Source organism: Ornithodoros turicata, chromosome 3 (assembly GCF_037126465.1).
Source record: "Ornithodoros turicata isolate Travis chromosome 3, ASM3712646v1, whole genome shotgun sequence".
Classification (NCBI taxonomy): domain Eukaryota; kingdom Metazoa; phylum Arthropoda; class Arachnida; order Ixodida; family Argasidae; genus Ornithodoros; species Ornithodoros turicata.
The window spans coordinates 95,120,254-95,140,875 of NC_088203.1; the positions used below are offsets into that span (position 1 = coordinate 95,120,254).

General features: G+C 44.1%; 2 protein-coding genes across 3 annotated transcripts in view; both read left to right on the forward strand.

The window, feature by feature from the left end:
• Positions 1-20,622, forward strand: part of LOC135388860 (lachesin-like) — a 184,926-nt gene that overhangs the window by 64,914 nt on the left and 99,390 nt on the right. The window contains exon 1 of one of the 2 annotated variants that reach the window (XM_064618707.1): positions 5,716-5,859. The exons of the other annotated variant lie outside the window; for it this stretch is intronic. Coding sequence (XP_064474777.1) covers positions 5,814-5,859 — 46 coding nt within the window. The 5' untranslated portion in view covers positions 5,716-5,813. Of the gene's footprint in view, positions 1-5,715; positions 5,860-20,622 lie in introns of those variants that run through there. 2 annotated transcript variants of the gene reach the window in all.
• Positions 14,232-17,174, forward strand: LOC135387491 (uncharacterized). Its single transcript, XM_064616666.1, has 7 exons — positions 14,232-14,450; positions 14,760-14,827; positions 15,963-16,046; positions 16,125-16,172; positions 16,616-16,654; positions 16,897-16,975; positions 17,039-17,174. The coding sequence occupies exons 1-6, from the start codon at positions 14,339-14,341 to the stop codon at positions 16,918-16,920; spliced, it is 375 nt and encodes a 124-aa protein (XP_064472736.1). The 5' UTR covers positions 14,232-14,338; the 3' UTR covers positions 16,921-16,975; positions 17,039-17,174.

The window sequence follows — 20,622 nt, forward strand, 5'->3', positions numbered from 1 at the left end:
GCTTTTGAATGGTCATTTATGCATCCATTCAAAGTATACTTTCTGCATTTTTAGCCAATATTTCGGCGGTGTTATCGATGACCACACAGAAAATGCGGAAATACGGTGCGGATCAACATATGAGGTTCAATTGCTCGCAGCGAATTCTTAATTCGAAATAAACGAACAGAGTAGAACTCTATACTGTTATAGGAGTTAAAGTTGTACGATGCGTACGTTGGTATTCGCTGGTGCGCTTCCATAAATGTATAAAGAAACCCCATCATATACATAGCCACAGTCATGCAATGATATGTACATAGTAGCTTGTGCATTTCTCATCGTAATGAATTCCAAATAGTGTATTAGTGACGGAAGAAGGAAATCACTGAAAAAGCCCGTTGTAGGACTCGAACCCACATCTTCTGGATTACCGGTCCACGACTCTACCAACTGAGCTAAGCTAACACTTTTTTTCTTAAAGAACGTTTTATTTCACACTGTTACAGTTCAAGACGTAGATGTCATTTACAATGCAAGATGCGGTATGTGATCGGGAGGGGTGACACAAGAATACATGCTTGAGATGAAGTATGTACAAAAGTGTGGGTGTGATTTGAAGACCACGATCAGTCCATTAACACTCCGTGGGGCTTGACACAACAAGCTCAAGCACTTTGAACCAACTAACACACCTCCCCCGCGACTTCCAATGGCGCGTCATCTGAAGGGACAAACCAACCACTCTCACGCTCATCCCACTTTCACTCTTACATGTTTTCTCAATCATACACACATTCATACGGCGGGATCGACGCAAGCGGCATCTGTTGAACATGATGGCAATGATTTCCTTCTTTCATCATTAATTTCTTAGGCACTTGAGGCTTTATATGTATTTGTCCCTTATATGTGTTCCAGCCTCAGAACATCAATTGCCATCAAGTGTAATAGTGGTGACGTTGAAAAAATTTCCTCACACAAAGTTGTCTGAAGTCTTCGCATGGTGCGAACAAAAAAAAAAAAAAAAAAAAAGAACACACACCGAGGGACCTGAAAGAAGTAGCAGCAGGCACATGTTTACGGAAAACGAACAAAAATTATCATAATTTGAAGCGGCATAGAGGTAGATTTATACCTAACGACTGCAGGTAATTTCGACCACCTGGGCCCGGCGGTAGGAACAACAAAGAGTTTTGGTACATCTTTACGCTATCGTCTTTGCGTATACGTAAGGGATAGCGTCGATCGTTCTTCGCACGCCCATAACAGAATGAGAGCGTCGCGCAGTGCGCAGAACCACCAACGCTATCTCCCACACACGCAAAATTGATAGCGTACGACGTACTAAAACTCTCTAGTGTTTACATGCTACACGGTCTTCGGCAGGGATTTAAGCCGTGGTCGTGAGCTCACTAATGCCAGCGCGCTGCCGGCGGAGTTACCGAAGCCGGCCGAAGAGAACGAAAAGTGAAAGGAATCAAAGGAGAGCTCATTCATCATGCGTTGAACCAACAAATATAAACAAAAATATAAAACATTATAAAAATATTAAATATATAAAAGAAATTAAAAATATAAAAAATATTATAAATATTATAAAAATATAATATAAAACGACAACATATAAAACAACGTGAGCGCCGGTTGCTCCGCACGTGGCCGTTGATAGAAGATGAACACACTAACTCACGGTACTCTCCCGGTGAGGAAGCATGACTTACCTTCTGTTTCTCAAGAACACGTCTGCAAAGAAAGAAAGAGTGAGTAATGAGTGCCTATTTCTCAATTTCTTTCTTTTTTATCAACTCAACTCAACAACAACAATAAATAAAGAAGAAGCGATGATGACATATTGGGATGTTTCCCCGTGGTAGCCACACGACCTTATACCCCACTTCGCAGAGGTTAATATGAGAGGATGAATTATGGTGAACGCGAACCGACGACACGTCGGAGTTCTGCAACTCAACTCAACTCAGAGACAAAGGTTACGAAACTTATAAAATGAAGACGCCGACGAAGTCGCGTGGTACGTCATACCCATAGTCATTACGTGCGGCCTGTTGCGCTGAAGTTTGCGGAGACCGATCAGGACGCCTATCTCTCCACTAGCGGCAGAGTATACTCTTAAAAATTAGAGGGGGGGGGTCGAAGTAGCTTGAGGTTGTTGGCCGCACTCAAGTGGGCATCGTCACGACTATAGCCAAAAAAAAAGGGGGGGGGGGGGAGAAGAGAGTTGACGATTTCAAAGTGAGGCATAGGCAGGATGAACGATACTGATGGGACGGAGGTGCACCGCATAGCACGTTCCTAGCCAATCATCATCATCTCGAATGATATCGTTATCTGCCCTGATTTGTTGAAAACAGGAGGCGTACGCCTTTTTTGTGACACTTATGCTGTTCATAGTTGTCACAAAAAGTCGCACGCCTGCCGTTTTCAACAGATCAAGGCAAATAATGATATCATTCGAAATGGTGGTTGGCTAGGAGCGTGCTATGCGGTGAAGTTCATTTCTAAGAGTGAGCAAAGCACGGCCGCTCCGCTCGCTTTCTGGAACGTTAGGGCGGTCTTCGCAAGTGTTTGTACATCTAACTACAAAGCGGAACGGGTTCGTCAAAATAGACCGAGTGCAGCGGAAACGCAAGAGTGGAACTAATTACTGCTGTATTTTGGGGTGCCACAACAACGGTACACTCTTAGAAATGAGGGGGGGGGGGGGGGTGTCGAGGTAGCTTTTTCTTGGCTCTCCTACACTCTTAGAAATGAACTTCACCGCAGAGCACGCTCCTAGCCAACCATCGTCCCGAATGACAACGTTCTCGCCCCTGATTTGTTGAAAACGGGAGGCGGAGCCTATTTTGTGCCATTATGCACGGTACAGAATAGGTCCCGCCTCTCGTTTTCAACAAATCAGGGGCGAGAACGTTGTCATTCGGGTCGGTTGTCATTCGGGGATGGTTGGCTAGGAGCGTGCTTTGCGGTCAAGTTCATTTCTAAGAGTGTAGGAGAGCCAAGAAAAAGAAGAAGTCGTCGGTCTCGTTTATCGAGGAACAGTTTCCGCCGATGCACTTTTACCGCTTTGCTGGGGTGTCTTCCAGTACTCTGAATTTTGTCTTTCTGTCTGGATGTCTTCTACAGGAGACGTTACGCTAAACCGTGCGCCTTTATTTCATCGAGGAAAGTAAAGGCTGCAGGTTATCTCAGATTTCTTCACAACATTAATCAATCAATCTTCACAACTTCTATCTTCCATCATGTCATCTAATAGTGACTTGCATTCATCGTCTTATGCATTCAGCATCTTATCGCGCAGCACAAAATTTGCAACTTCAGCAAGACACGCAGAGCTCAAGACCCAGACGTTACGACCTAACGAGTGGCGGGATATTCAAAAAGCCGGGCGGGAAATTAAAAAAGATGGGCACGTGACACACTGCGCGTGACGTTTACGACGCCCTTCATGTATGGCGCGAAGAGCGCCCTGCACGTGTTTTATCACGTGCCCTTCTCGACGAGTGCCTTGCCCCTCGTTAGCTCGTAACGCGTGCAAGCGATTAAGCCCCCAGGTACGGTTTCCTAAAAAATAAAAAATAAAAAAATAGCTGCCGATTCACCTGACCTCGCCGGGAAGACGGAAGGTATTCTGTTAACTTACTGTACGCAAATAAACTCCACACAGGCAAGACACACCGGCCGCTCATTGTGATGCTCGGGGTGCGTCGCGTCACGCTTTCCCAGGACTGGGCGCAATGCCATAGAAAGGGACGCCGCTTATTCATGAATGTTTGCGACGCACACAAAGCGCTTGAGTTGTAAAAGTCGGAGCGTGGGCACACAGAAAACGCGATACAACGCCGTCACACTCAAGCAAACAAAATATCCATGTCTGGATTGGGTGGGTTGGGTCGTGTCGCGCTTTTGTGCGCCCATCGGAGTTTCTCCACCAGCTATAGCATGCATAGGGTCGTTGCTTAGGGTGCTGCTTAAAATACTACAACTTAAGAGCACAGCAAAAGACGAATTATGAAAAATCTTCTTCAACATGCCGCCATATACCCGTACCGTACCAGCATTACAAATCATTGTGTTCTGTCCGCTCTGTCCCTTAGTAATAATTCAAGATGAAACGGCTTCTTCGCCAATCGCTAATTCTACAAGTAGCTGCTGCGTAGATTGCCACCGAATGATGATACCAACGGGAATGAATAACTTGAATGCACCAACCTTCACCGTCGCCATGAGACCTTTAACCGTACTACTATTTCTCGTATGCTACTAACATAAGTCGGAGCGTGGGCAGACAGGTAATATACGATACAATACAGCACGGCTCAAAAGCCAGAAAAAGACTGATTTTGCACGAACCCAGCAGGGATTCGTGCAACGAGGACTAGGGAAAACAGGACGAACACGGTGTGAAGGAAAAACGCCGAAAAAGGTTGGTTGGTAGGTAAAAAAAGAAAAATATGGAGATGTTGTCCCAACTCTACATACAGAAATGGAGTGAACAAGATCAAGCACGAAGATTCAAAGAAGAGATCTGAACGACGAATGAATAGAGGCGGGCACATTTGTCCTTTACAGTAACAGACGTTTCTGACCAAAGAGGATGGAATTTTGCTTGCAGTCAATCAGGTGGGAAGGCAAATTGAAGTTGGTGGTGTTTTTGTGGCGACCTGACCCTTAGTTTAACGAAAGTGACGTTTATCGTTGCTCCAAGCCTTGCTTCATTCATCAAGCAATCTATCAGCAGCCACCGTGCAAAATATTTGCGCTGAATGGTCTTTCTTCTGCCTGCGCAAATAAACTAACAAAAATACACTGAAAAAGGAGCGATGAGGTGTGCGGTATCACCTTGGAGATGACAAGCATCATGTGTGCACATGCAATATTGTGTGGTCCCACCGAAAATATCAATCAATCAATCAATACATTTTATTATGTAAATTTCAAATTACAATATCGAGAATTGCATAAAAGCAGCAAAACAGCCGCTTGACAAGGGCACAATTCCGTATTATGCACTCGCTTCGACAGCAAGTGTATATCGAACAAAAATTATAATTAAATACAAGTAAGTTTGATATCTTTGAAACTCTAATGGCTTTGTAATCGTATGACGCCATGCGGTGCCATGTCACATACCTTTTACCGCGGGTGACAACGCCTCTGACGCAACACAAACGTTGCTTAGAGCATCATCAAATGCTATTAGTCGAACGCAGTGTGACACATGTTCGAGAAACGCGTGTTCGTCACGCCAAGTAAGAGTTCTTAGAAGCGAAAATCGCGATAGACGGACAGAACAGTGGCGCTACCCCTTTTAAGCTACCGAGTGTAATTGTCTAGAATCGTATCGCGGAAAGCAAAATGTGGAAGCCACAGTGGATGCCTATACGCGAAAAGTTTTACCGCTTCTAAAGGAAAGCAATGATGACAAAGGTAGGCCCATGCGACCCTCGTAAACTTTGACAAATCGTGCCTTCTGAATACATTTTCTGGGCCCTTTTCGGTACATACTATTGAAAACGTAGCTGCAGAAACATAAAGCTGCTCTTTGCAAACACGCACACGTTTTTTGAACGAAGAACCGGAGGATCTCTATAAGGCAATAAAAACGTATAGACATTTCTCTTTCCCTTGCACTTAAAAAGCAGCCAATGAAAGGTGCATGATAAAATGGGAGGAGGCATAGGGGGGAAAAAATAAATAAACAATCGTATGGCATGGCAATCGTATAAGCAGCATATCATGCTTTGCGAGCCTAACGTATACAGGTTCAAAAATGCATCCAGATCGGTGTATCTTCGCAGTTGCGTTTATGATCGATGCGGTGGTGTCTCATGCGGCTGCAGACCCATGTCCATCCAGTAAGTAAGTACGCATCGAATGCGAGATAAAAACGTAAACGTCCATCCTCTAGTATGTAGACTGCAATTGTGACATGCCGTAGTTGTGACACTTGTGACAATTCTTGTGAAAAGGGAAACCGTAAATTACGGTTTCCTCCATGCATAGGTCGCGAACGTTGCAACGGTTGAATCCCCGCACTAAAGTTTTTGCTTTATTTTCATCATAATTTACGGTGCACATCGACAAACGATATGTCAGCCAAACGTGGTATAACAGCAGCAGCACCAGTATGCCAGCAACTACACCAGTGGCAGGTATCGAAGGCACACCCTTGTAGTCTCCAATATTGACTAAATTGACCCTGTAGTGGTATATTTCTTTGTGCATTGTAGATATCATGAGTCGATCGGAGTCCTGAGACATGAGTCATCGTGAGTCACATGTCAATGAATTCACTCTCTACGTAAAAATTACCGGTCAGGTCTCCAGCATGTAGGTGCCGGTCATCGGGTATATAAGCCTGAAATGATGCTTTTAGGGCTTTCATAAAGCGCTAAAATCGGGGCAGTATGTGCATGAACGCGTGCTCTGCAGGGGGAGGGGGGGTATGTTTAATGAAAAGAAAAAAAAGAGAAGGGAAAGGTTAGCCATGACGTAGGCTTGCTATTCCCAAAAGCCAACCAACAAACAAAAGAAGATAAAAGCAGCAGCAACACAGAAAATTATGGAAAAATACAGAAAAAATAGCTCCTTCACTAATCGTTGTGCAGACAGTCATATAGGACGTATCAGAGAGTGCCCAGGAGTTTAGACTCCCGAAGGAATCGCGGAGGATTTACAGTTTTGAAATCCACTATTTCCTCTTTGCGCTAACTCGGAGCACAGGATCCTCCAAACAAGATCAGTGAGATGGCAACACACAATAAGGTTAATTGCATAATGTAGTTTTAAGATAAACACCTTTATAGATTCGTTCATGTTTGTTTGGAAAAGATACGACACCGGAGGCTGCAGGTGAGATGTGCCACAATCGCTACAAGAAAGGCGCTCAACCGGAACGTCAAAGGTCACTGCGGGTACGTATACGGACATGACTTTGTTCCTTCTTGCACGTTATAAATACCTATAACGGTTTTCCAACCTACTTTGAGCTTTGTTAGCGGTTTTCCTTCAATATTCACTAATACACCGAGGCAAGTTAACTCCTACCAGGTCAACTCCGCCCACAAATTTAAAAACGTCTCTGATTGGCTTAGGCGGGCGCATGACGCCTCCGAGTCACAAAGTAGTGCGCCCTCGTGCTTCAAACTGTTGCTTGCACACAATTTATGTTGCGTAAGACTCGTCGGCAGCGACGTATTTAGAACACTTTTGGATGTTTTTAACATGTAAAACACGGATGGATGTTTAAACACGTAAAATATTCGCGCTAGCAAGACGTGTGAGTTGGCATGTGAATCTTCTCGTGTGCCCCACTCTCAATGTGCGGAATACACATTCTCCGCCGGCGGAGATTTACCTCTGTTCCTGTAGCCCTTATATTGACTCGGGGTACAACTACTTCATCTTGTTTTGATGTGCTCTTTCGGACGACGTTACTTTACCTATCACCTATAGTGATCTTTTTCCTTTTTTCTTTTTTACTTTTCACACTACTTGTTTTCAGGATTAACGTCCATGTTCTCCTCGTGCAATTTTAACTTTCAGCGATAACATCCTCAAGGAACAGTTCTTTTTCTTCTTCTTCTTTTTTTTTCGATTTCATCTATCTTGACTCTGAGGCATTTACGTTTTGAAGTGAAGAATATATTGTCCTTTTTAATTATTTCGCTTCCGATGTACCAAGTGCAGCGTAATACACTTAAGTCTTATACAATATACAACAAATTTTTATCATATTTTTTTTAAACAGAAACGCGACGCAGCTGGCGGCACGTCCAAAAATATAGTACGTACATATTTATATTTCAATACTCAAGTTAACATACATGGACATTACATACGACGACAACAACCGCATCATTATCATCTTCATAACATAACGTAGAAACATCTGCCAACAAAATGTAAATGTTTTATAGACAATTTTAGATATCGAAGACACCTGTACACGGGCAACCTTTGGCGAAGACGAGCCGGATTGTATGCCGAATGATAAGGCAGGTAGTCTCCTTTGCGGTTGAGGTCCTACGGCCGTTGCTTTCTCGAATGCCTTCATTCACCTACGTGGGCGGTTTCTACCACTGTAGTCCTGAGGTTCATGGTATGGCTTTCTTTGTCGTTGTTCTAGCTCAAGGAGTGGGTCACGTGCGCTCGTAGGAGGTACATAGCGTCCGGCGTAAGTAGTTACATTTGCCGACCGGAATAGCTTAAGGAAGTAAACATTTTCGAAAATTTTCAGTTGCAGAAAAAGCAGCCGGCATACTGGAACGTCTTGGTACGTAACTCCTCCCACGCAATTCGGTCGTTAATGGTGGCAATCGCTATTATGTGCCTTAGAAATGCATTCGAATCAACGCAGGTGGGCCCGGTATCACCAACGCTGGTTAACTTTGAACCGAGATCAAGGCTTGCTAAAATTTGAAGTTAACACTCAATTCTTTTCTACAAACGTTAGTTGGTGGCGTGATGAATGTTTCAGTGACAATAACTACCTTTAGTGAAACATTTTGGGAATACTGCATCGATGCAAATATTTTCTCTCACGTCAGGCACTAAAATCAATATACTACGCGCATATCAACTCGCATCTTAGCTACTGTCTGCTAGTTTGGGGAACAACTTCTAGGCATTCAATCTCCAAACTATTAGTTCTCCAAAAGAAATTTTTACGTATTCTAGAAGATGTGAGCTACAACCATACGACAGCAGGGCTATTCGAGAAGTATCGCATACCCAGAATTCACAACCTTTACTGCTATAGGCTCATCCTGGCGTACCGTAAGTGACCTTCTGGACGTGGCGAGCTTAGAAATTACCAATCCCGCTTACAATTACCGCCACCCTCTAACATACAAAGTTTCACAGTGCCGGACGTCGCATGGGTTCCACAGGTTGCAATATAATATAGTTAGACTACTCAATGATAATACATGCGATTTGTTGTCGTTACACAGAAATGATTTGCTAACATATTTTCGTAATTTTGAATAACCACTACTGTATATAAACGTCACATTGCTGTTGCATAGGTAAGGTTCAAAACTGATCTTTGTTTCATTTGCTATTTATTATTATTGATGATTGAGTGACATGTTTGTACTTGTTTATCATTGCGCATAGCGTTGCCTCGGACCTAAGAACACCTTGCTGAAATATACAGAGCCGTTCTTACTGAGCCGGGCTTCAATGTAGGATTCTTTCTAGAGGTCAACAATATCCGCGAAAAATGGCGATACGCTCATCCTTCAGCCTAAAAACAGAACTTCAGAACTGAAAGTGAAGAGTGTCAGAACAGGATGGCAGCTTCTGATTCGAAGAAGGGGGGGGGGGGGGGGGGATGGCGGTGAGCGTATACCTTTTTATGTCAATTTGGATAGGTGGTAATTGACACAAAAAGGCCTACGCCCCCCTCTCTCTTCGAATCAGAAACGATAACCCTATCATTCGTGGCAATGGTTGGCGCACAGCGTGCCATGCGATGACGTTCTATTTTTAGAGTATAAGAAGAAGAAAAAGTATATATAATTTTAGTCCTCTTGAGGGTTAGATACACTGCCACAAACAGAAGTTTATGCGAAGTTTGGGAGCCACTGAAGTACTGAGGAGTAAATTTCGGGGTCGGAGGACGAAAATGGGGAGTAATTGCAATCTAGGAGGCTAAAAGCTGTAATGACTCCTCAAGTTACCCTATGTTTGCTTCCTTAGAGTTCTGTCGGTAGACGCGGAGTAACCTTCAGCTTCAATTGCTCGAATTCTGGTTCTGTACGGAGTGCACTGCTTAGGCGGTGGTGGTAGACTAGTAAGTTCACCTACAACATGGCTCGTAAATAAACGTGTCCGAAAACTTTCTTTCCAATCGAAGTACCTCTAATTAACATGTTTCAGAAATTACATGTTAATTAATTACAACGTCTTAATAATGCAATGTTAATTACATGTTTTAGAAATGCATGAAGAGGCTCGCGGAGAACAAGGTGTCATGGAACCCAAAGGAGAAATAAAGGAATGTCTCACCACGCGGTACTGCATTCACAGTACAAGGCACATAAAATTGGTTAAGCTGCTCACCCCCCCCCCCAAAAATAATAATAACAGTTATTTATACCATACAACAAAATAAAGTTGGAAATGAAAATGAGAAATGCTGTTTTCTTTTATTGAATAATTACGACGCCTTCCCCAACACCGCGTATACGGCACGTAATTGCGAAAACTTCAGCTGCACATATGCTGAACACGCGTTGTTTTTTTAAAGCAGAAACACGGCTCTGTTTTTCATTACGACGACAGGCTACGTCCTCTTGCTGCTCCAGGTTCACTTTGGCAACATTTATAATGCTTGTCTGGGCTCAAGGCACGCGCATGAGCACCTACGACGTTCTGCGAACGCCTTGCGCATCCAATAAGCTGCCTCGTAGAAAGTCGGGTATTTGTCAGAATGGTCACACTGTTTAATTCACTAAGTTGTCATCATCCTTGGTTGCTCAAGTGATGACAAATAAATGTGAAAGATAATTATTTTCATCGGTAAGAACCTACATCCCAAGGTTTACGGCAATGGAGGAAAATAGACACAAAGACGTTCTAAAAGCCAAGATTCGTCATGATAAAAATATAGCACACCGGCTTTACACAACAGAGTAACAGGTACAGGGGGCTTAATCGCTTCATCGTCGTTACGGTCGTTACAAGCTAACGAGTGGGGGGAAATTCAAAAAGGTGGGCACGTGACACATTGCGCGTGACGTGTCCCACAGCCTTCACGTATCGCGCGAAGAGCGCGGTGCACGTGTTTTATCACGTACCCACCTTTTTAAATTTCCCGCCCGCCTTTTGGATTTTCCCGCCACTCGTTAGCTTGTAACGACCGTAACGAGGATGAAGTGGTTAACCCCCAGGTTTACTTAGCCGTTTCGTCCTGCCGGCGTCTAAGTAAACCTATTATCCTGTTGTGTAAAGCTGGTGCACGTAAATGTACGCGTAGAAAATCGGCACACTATGTTCATTAAATATGAACTTTGAACTGAATTGTTTTCTGTGGGAATCACCATCATCATCCTCTTTATTGGCATCATCATTCCTGGAGTTTTTTACCAAAGTAACTGGTGCAAGTGACGTGGAGTTGCGGGCCTCAAACCCTTAAACTACTGAAGTGAAGATCTCCATTTTATTTCTTCTTAAATCAAATCAATCAATCAAGTTCACTACATAGCGCGCTTCTTGCCAACCATCATCCCGAGTGACATCGTTGTTTCCCCTGATTTGATGAAAACAGGGAGCGTACGTCATTTTTGTGGCATTATGCAGTTAATAATTGCCACAAAAACGGCGTCCGCTCCCAGTTTTCATCAAATCAAGGGAGAAAACGTTGTCATTCGGGAGGATGGCTGACGAGGATCGTGCTATGCGGTGAAGCTCTGTTTTTAGTGTGCACCCCGAGTACCGAAACCCATCTTGCTCTAACGTCACTGCAGGCGTCTCCGCCAATGAGGCGACAGCGAGAGAGGTCACGTGCTTACGAGAACCAATTAAGAATGGCCGTAGCTCCTCTGGCGTCGGAGCTTGACGCATACGTGCAGCTCATAGAACAGAACTTCACCACATAACACGCTGAAGTTCAACGATTGCGCAGAGGTTATCACCTCGGATTTGTGGAAAGCGCAGGTTAATAAACATAACTTTGCAAATGTCACAAAAAGGCGTACGCATCCTGTTTTCAACAAATCAGCGGAGAGGATGATGTCATTCGAGATGACGGTTGGCTAGGACCGTATTTTGTTATTCCATTTATCGGTTCATTCATCCTGTACTCACCTTCACCCCCTTTTTCTTTCGTTTTTTTTTTCGGCTATAGACGTGACGATGCCCAGTCGCGTATGACCAACAACGGCAAGCCTCCTTCGATATAACCCCCCCCCCCCATTCTAAGGGCACGTGTTCGAGGGAGAGGTGAGGAATAATGCATTAGCGGTAATGCATTAGATTTGGGTAATGAGTAATGGTAATGCATTGCATTTTGACCGAGCAATGCGTCATGGATTTACTCATTGTACTCGGGCTGAATGTTCTCGTACTGTCTAAACCGGACAATTAGAAATTGCGCCGCGTCGGGAGATGGAAAATCGCTGTTTTTTACAAGCCAGCTTTCAAAACGACCAGGCGGAGAACCAAGAAGGGGAGTATGCCCCAGTAGGCCAAACACGTGTCCAGATGGTGTCGTCACTCTTTTTCTCCTCTAACTGTTTTCTGTACTTATCACTCTTAAAAATGAACTTCACCACATAGCACGCTCCTAGCCAACCGTCATCCAGGGTGATATCGTTCCCTTCCTCGATTTGTTGAAAACGGGAGGCGTACGCCTTTTTGTGACACTTATGCAGAAATGTTAATTGTCACAAAAAGGCGTACGCCTCCCGTTTTCAACGAATCATGTGAGAGAACGATGTCACTCGGGATGATGGTTGGCTTGGGGCGTGCTATGTGGTGAAGTTCATTTTTAAGAGTTTAGTTCTCCGTGCGCCATTAAAACTTACATCATCGTCGTTATCTATGTTTTGCGATCAGATGAGAATGAACGCACACACACAAAAGAAAGCATGTAACAAGTGATGAACTATGTTTGTCTTGTACTGAGCGCCAACTACATCTGCCCTGCAATAAATCCTATTATGAAAGTAATCTGCGCTGCAGCAACATATTACATGCACACTTTATACAAACTGTTATGCGCAAATTCACTCGTACCGATACCTATGCAGGGCCTTATTAGACACTTCTGAGAGAAAGTAATGATATTACTTGATGAAAGTAATGTCATTAGTAATGCCCCAAGCAGCACAACATATCGGTCCAATATTGGTCCAAGATGTTGTGCTGCTTGGGGCATTGGTCCAATAGTGGACCAATATCGGACCAATATCGGATCAAAATCGGATCAACATTGGACAGACGCCAATCGGATTGGATCGGCTCAATATTGGGGCAGAATATTGTGATCCTTGATGCATTACTACTGTGCTGTCTGGGATTTTCCCTCGGCTTTCCGGCAGTCTTTCCGGGCGAATGTCGGCATGGTTATTCCTGAAGTCGGCCCAGTACGCATACTAACCCGGCTGTCCTCTCTCCATCTGTCTACGTCTGTACGCCGCTCATAGCCATAGTTGTTTCGCGGTGCTAACGCAGAATTTTAAAAAAATCATTATCAACCACAGAAATGTAACGAGTAACGTAATGCATTACTTCTGAAAAAAGCAATGTGTAATGGTAATACATTACAAAATAAAAGTAATAATTTCCCCACCTCGACGGTTCGTATCCGCAAAGTACGACACGCAGAACAATGATTGTCTTTTACCCAATACTCTGGCGTGCGGGACAAAGCGTGCATGATGAAAAGAACCGCATTTATCAAAGTGTCGTAACCCGTTTAAGGAATTTTGTACTCTTTCCAAGGCAACGGAACACACCACTTCAAAGTAGAATTTCACCACATAACCCTCTAATTGCGCGGAATGGTTCCTGATGTGTGGAGAGCGCGGGGCGTACACTTTTTTGCGACAATCACACCGAGCTTGCCTACTTCGTTCCCCCATCTTATGGTCATCATCATCTCATCATAGTCTCCAGCTACAGTCGTGACGATGCCCACAGCGCCAACAACGGCAAGCTGGTACCATCACCAACATGCACCACCACTTTGTGACAATTACACATAACTGCATACGTGTCACAAAGAGGCGCATGTCTCCCGTTGTCAACAAATCAGGGGAGAGGACCATTGCGAGTTAGCACTCTTAAATCAGAACTTCTTGCCAACCATCGTCCCGAATGACAACTTTCTCTCCCTTGATTTCATGAAAACGGGGGGCGTACGCCATTCTTGTGGCAATTTTGAACCGCCGCCGCCTCAAAGAGATGAGCAGGTCACGACTGACACCCTGGGGAATGTGCGTCCTGGGCCGACTTCTAACACGGCTGTAATAGATGTTGTAAGAACGTATCAGCAACCCGGACTGATTTGCATGAGCAAGCTGCATCTTCCGTGCGCGGGGCTACAATATTTCATCTCGTACCTTTCGTCGGGAAAACTTCGTTATTCATATTTCATCTCATTTGGAACCGGGATGTGGCAGCCGACGTCTCTTGATTCGTGAACGGGCCCTGACTTACGAACTTTTATCAGTCCACTCCATATTTATTGACCTCTCGTTACTCATCCCGTTGAACGAATGCATGGACAACAGCCGCTGGAAAAAGAGTGCATTCCTATAGGCCACCTGGTCAACGTTTGGCGAACGATCGCGAGGCAGAGTTGCGATCCTTGTATAGCGAGTCAGAGATGCGGCTCGTATTCTTCCTCGCACTACTTCTGGCTATTACATGCGAGATCCAGAGTGAGCGACGTTATTACCCCAAACAGCGAATAAGAGTGAGACCAAGATGTAATAAACGTAAGTAGTGATTTATTTGCTGCTTTATGTTGCCTACCTATTGTTTCGAAAATTCAAAAGTACGTGCATGTGCACCAAGTTGTCGACTAGATACCCAAGAGTTTAAGGCTATGTCCAAGCACCTTGGAAGTCTCGATGCAGTTTTTAAGCTGGCAGTGGTGCTGTATCACCTTCTCGAGTTGCTGGTGTAATAAACCGGTGTTGGAATTGATAGCCTGGTACTCGGCGAATAAAAAAACGTTATGCCGAAAACTGTCAGAACTTGTCGCAGTTTATGTCAAATAAAGCTATTTTCGCTTTCTGTTTCAGTACCTAACGAACTGATGCAGTGTTCTTACAACTTATACAGAGGCGTACATCAGTATGACCCAGAAAGCGTAAGCCCTTAATCTCGCATATTTTGCGAGGTTTTACTTCCATACGAGAGTTCAGGTAGCACAAAACGTATCACGTCTAGCTGTGCGAAACTTTAATTTTTCGAATATCAAAGCGAATGTGTCCGATTCGATTCAGAGTCGAATGCTGCTTTCTATATTCGAACTACGAATCGAACATCCTTTCGAAACAGAATATATTCGAGTATTCTCGAATCTGCACGAGTGAGCCTGTTAATGCCACAAAACAAGGCAACCAAATAGGCGCTGCTTGATATGAAGATACGTACACGTTCTCATATGCAAATATATCATGCAAACCATCTGCGACACATTGCAGCATTCTTAGCACTCAGAACTTCACTAACTTGGCAGGCCTTGCTGCAGCTATGCAACGAGGTAGTGTGACACCCCGTTTCCTTCACTGTATGAGAGGACACTCCACGTTTCACCTATTTTGCGGTGCGTTTACTGGTATTCGGTATCTCGCAGCCATACCTCGGCAAAACTCACTCATCAGCATGCTCATTCATGCTCACTGATACTCAACGTGGCAAATGAGTTGAGCATGACCGATAAAACGGAGGGCTAAGCGGGGAGTGAGTGAGAATGAGTGAGCGAGTGCAACTGCTACACGGAGGAACGTGATATACTTGACAAAATTCACATTCGTGAGCATGTTCACTCACGCTCACTCATGCTCAATGTGACGAATGAGTTGAGTATTAGTGAGCAAACGTAGAGCTGAGCTTGAGATGAATGAGCATGAGCAAGGGTCATAAGTGCTCACCTCTGCTCGCAGTAGTTAGTGTGCGGTAAATGCCACTTGCGGTGCTATGGAAGAAGCAGCTACCCACGCCCTCTGTCTTGGATGTGGCCGCCAGAAGTTTCGACGAAGCGAAGCTGCTTCGAAATATGTCGAATGCGGCAGTGTTCTTTAGACGACCAGAATCCGTACGCTTCAGTTTCGAAGTGACTATTCGCACTCCCCTAATACACCCTCAACATAGACCTGGGCCAACGAATCCTTATATTTTTCTTTCTCAAATCAAACCAACGCTCACAAGTGGAATACACTGTATTTTGTATTTGTATTTTTTTTCTATCACGTCACATCACACTGTATTTGTTTTATTAGGAGGTGGTAATGAACATTCTCCGTTTCTGTACTGTCTCCAACGGCCTGGACGATGCTGACTTCAAGTGCTTCTCTTATGACAAAGTAAATATTCCTTCTTTTTTCTTTCTTTTCCATTGACTTTTCAATGTCCACGCTATTGATTGGAACCTTATATTTTAGTTCAAACCGTTCCTGGACTGCTGCCACGAACTCAACGCACATTATGTGGTAAGTCGGGATAACATCGTATTCCTTTTTAGTGGTCGTGTCAGTTGTATACTCGCGGATACATTAAAAAATGCGTCCCTTCATTTTGTTGTTGTTGTTGCTTTGAAGACTTATCAATAAAATATTGCCCGAAAACAAATACCACCTTTGAAGCAGCGTTCCAGCTGAAAAGTTTGCACGATTTCAAAACTGTTCCAGAGGGGATAAAGATTATTGTAGTACTGTGCAACACAATCAATATGCTACACTCTCAAAGGATTGCGAAATATTTAGAATTGACTAGGCACGAAGAAAGCCATGGGAACGCAACTCGCGTATGATGTCCCCCTTCCAAGTTACTGCCAGTAAACCAGTACAGCTGCTTTCGCTTTTTCTTTTTCTTTTTTTTAGTGTTCATGTAACAGCGTTCCAATATAAATACTTAGGCTATACATCCTTTTCAGAAACCCGTCCCATTAAAACTGGAACTCAACGCCTACTTGGTACGTATTAGCGATGTCGTGTTAGGCAAAAAATATAATCGCAACTCGTTAAAACATTCCACAAGAATTCCACTGCATACCAGATCATACAGAGCTTAACGAAAATTTCTTTTTAAAAACAAAAACACCGCAGTGTGCAATGCATGGTCGTTCTCTTTCCTTTTTTCCCCCGCTGGAATTCCTTCTGCAGGTGCAAATCAATATGAATTGCCTGTTGAGGTTTCAACGCTGTCTTCTTTCAGGAATGCGTCGAGGCCATATCATGATGCCGTGGACGGGAATTTTATCTTTATTTTTTTTATAACCCCATATTGAGTTACAGTTAAGTACATATGAAGCAAATTTATTACATTGATCTTATGGCGACACTACACTATATTACAGCAAGGCGACGTGAGAGCATCGGATGTCCAGTAGGAAAGGCTGGTTCCAACGTCCTGTTTTCTGTGTAATTCATTTGGGCAAACTTAATAAATTATTTTTGTTTCCCTTGTGATTAAAAGAACTGTGCTGAAATGCATATTTCTGGCAGTCTTGTTTCTCTTCTTTTGTCTCTTCACCATCCTCTCATTTTCCTCCAATTGCAATGGGGTAGCATTCCGCTCAATGAGCGGAAGTCATCCCCATATCATCGTCATCATGTATTTCTCTCTCTCTCTTAAGAGTTAGAAAGTGCAGTACCCAATTTCTTTGGTGTGAAGAAGCTCTAATACATTATACCCATTCGTATGGTATTGTATCTATTTTTGCACCCTTTTTTGACGTGCTTGGTGTTTATGAACCCAGAAAAAATACACGCCTTCTACGCCTTTTCTTTTCGCCTAAGCGTCTAATACCCTAGTCAGACGGCAAACTTCTGTATGACAATTATGCAGTTCATAATTGTCACAAAAAAGATGTACGCCTCCTATTTTCAACAAATCAGGGCAGAGAACGCTGTCATTCGAAATGATATAGTTGGGGGGGGGGGATATGTTTATTAGACGAAAAGGGAAAAAATATAGGGATATAGTTGGGCTACCGGTGAAGTTACGGCCGTTCCGCTAACGGCCTTAAGTTTGCCGTCTGACTAGGGCATTACACATAAAAGTGAAAGCAGTCGAAACGTGTTAAACTACTGTTGGTAAAACTTTACATCAAATACGTCACGAGACACGCATTTCACAATATAAGTAGTTAAAGCACATAGCTTCGCTGTATGGGCCGCGTAACGGGTTTAACACATGCTGCAACCGGGGACGCATAAGGACCGTGACGTCTCGTTGCGACACAGTGTTGAAGCTGCGAAAACTTTCCCCTTCCATCGCACAAAATAATGTACACATTCCGTCGCCTTGGATCTTAATGAAATATGTCTGTCCTTCTACAAAAGGTCGTCGCAGAGCGCGCGTCCTCATGATTGAAGTTAATGAAACCCAAACGGTTCGTCCTACAACTCCTCTGCCAAATGCTCGTGGAATCACTCGCGGAGTTAAGAGTACGCCTATTCGCTTCAATAATAGTGCAGGGCACGTTTCACGCTCTGGTAGGAACTGTAGCGAACCGGTTACTGTTGAGAACGTTTTTCGGGCTGTCGAATTCTCCGAAAGCAAAATGGCTCGGAACGCCTTTTAAAGGGTGACTAAGCTGTCTCGCAGAAGCGTGCGACACTAAGGTCAGTACCGAAGACAATCTTTTTTCAATTCTTGACGCATCCAGTCAAGCCTAATTCAAGGTCGCTGTTGCCATAGCACACGCCTAGTAAAAGTGAACTTTTACTCAACAGTCACGTACAGCTTGGGACAAAAGTTTACCGAACACAGCACTTGCGTATTTCTTCATCACAGCGGTCTCGTGCTAGCTATCACGGGGAGTTCAAATAAGAAACGTGTGACCGGTTATTCTGTCCACCTCCTTGTATCTGTGTCCGTTCCTGTTGGCTGCTTGGGTGTCAACCCAATCTACAAATGCGAGACCCCGGTGTTCCGTAAACTTTTGTCCCAAGCTGTACGTAAGGCTTTTGCTGGGATAAAAAGTTTCAGGTTGTCAAACGGTTATAATCTCGCTAGAATAGACAATTTTGTGTGGTACTTTCGTTCCATCTGTACACTCCAGCATTAGCCAACTTCTCTTTTTCTATCAGGTCCTCATAACTGCTACCAACCTCTCCGCGTATTTTAAGTTTACATATACCTCCCATCCCCTCTTTTTCTAATCAGTCATCATAAAGTGCGACGCAAGATGTCTATGGAAGCAGCACGATGATTCCCATTTGCAATGAACATAAATATATGTGTATTAGAGCCCTGCACGGGCCCGGGTCCCTGACCCGCCCCGCGGGCCGGGCTGGGCTTGTTATTGACTGTGTGCTCCGGGCCGGGCCGGGCTCGGGCCGACAAAATACGCCAACACCGCATGACAAACATGTTTCCGAGAGTCAGGCTCGAGAGGGTCACGCAGCTAATTCCACGCAATGAAGGACTATTAGTTCATATCATCACGTGGTTGCGTCATTCCTGTTCATAGTATTTGCAAAAACAAGCAAGGAACACTGTATTATGCGTATGATTCGACCCTCTATAACATTCTCAAAGCCACTTTACATTGCTCCTGACTCCTCACGTATTTCACAAACACGTTCGCAAAGCTTGGTGAGAGGGGTAAGGAGGTAAGGATTGGGAGGAGTTTGTCGACAGCACCCTCTACATCCACAAAAACTTGGTAGTGTAACGATAACGCGCTTGCCAGCGTGCGTCCAGGATTTAATTTGGTCTCGTGCTGTTGTGGCGTTAAACCGACAGTTCTTGTATGTTTGTGGCCGTGTCTTCTCTTATAAAATGGTTAAAAAGCAAGCGAGCTGGTGGCTGAGACTTTGTGTTGTGTCGTCTGTTTTTCGTCTTTTTTCCCAGTCTCGGGTTTTCGTCATGGTTCTCTTATAAATTTGTGTGATAAGCGCTTGAAACGCGTACGTCACGCCTGGAAATACTAGGCCGGGATCTACGCCCTGAGTCACCGGGCCGGGCCGGCCTCTATGCAGTGGGCCATCGGGCCGGGCCGTGCAGGGCCATTTTTCGGTGCACCCGGGCCCGGTCGGGTCCGGAAAAGTCAGCAGGTGCAGGGCTCTAATGTGTATACTTGTATTTTTTATATAAGTGTTACCTTCGGATTAAATCGTGAATACTCGAAATATTGCCAGCAATCCAAGATAAAAACGCGCTTCGTTTTGTCGCTGATTCCTCGCGGTGATCTGGAAGATCTAGAGCACATCCTTCTCCATTACCCGTACCATCACGCTTTCAGATTCACACTTTCAGTGTCTCTAAATCAGCTGGACTCTCGCCCTCTCACTGTGCAAAAATTGCTTGACCCATGGCCGAATCCAGCTCACCAACGCTCTGCCCTAAGAGCGCGTCTGAAGATTTTTGGACACCGTAGGACTCGGATCCTCACTATGAAGTGACTCATTATTATATTTCACCACATTACCGTCAGCAATCGGGTAGAGTATCACCCTTTGCGATGAAACTCCCCACTTATCATCATCCAAATAAAGTTGTTGTTGTTTAAATAGGAAAGATGATTACACTTCCTCCATGATCTTTTTCTCTTGCATAAACTCATTCATTGGAGGATGTCAGGCACTTAGTGGCTTTCGCGAGAGGCGTTAATCACTGAGTGTCCTACACTCTGAGGAATAATTTTACATTTTTTTTTTTTTACAATTTCATATTTTTACAATTTTACACTTGTAGTAATTTTAAAAAGGAGTAATTTTCTTCCGTATCAAGACTAAATACATTGCCGCAATCATTAATCCCTTTCGGGATTGGCAGTAATGACTTTTCGTTGGCCGTTCTCCTTGGCCCCGCACTGCACCCCAACCAGTGGGCTGTGCCGCTCTCCTCGGTTTTCTCCCAGTCTCAGAACTGGTTAACTGCATGTGACGTTGTTCTAGTGTCTCGTTTCTACTTTCTTCCTTTCTTTGCCTT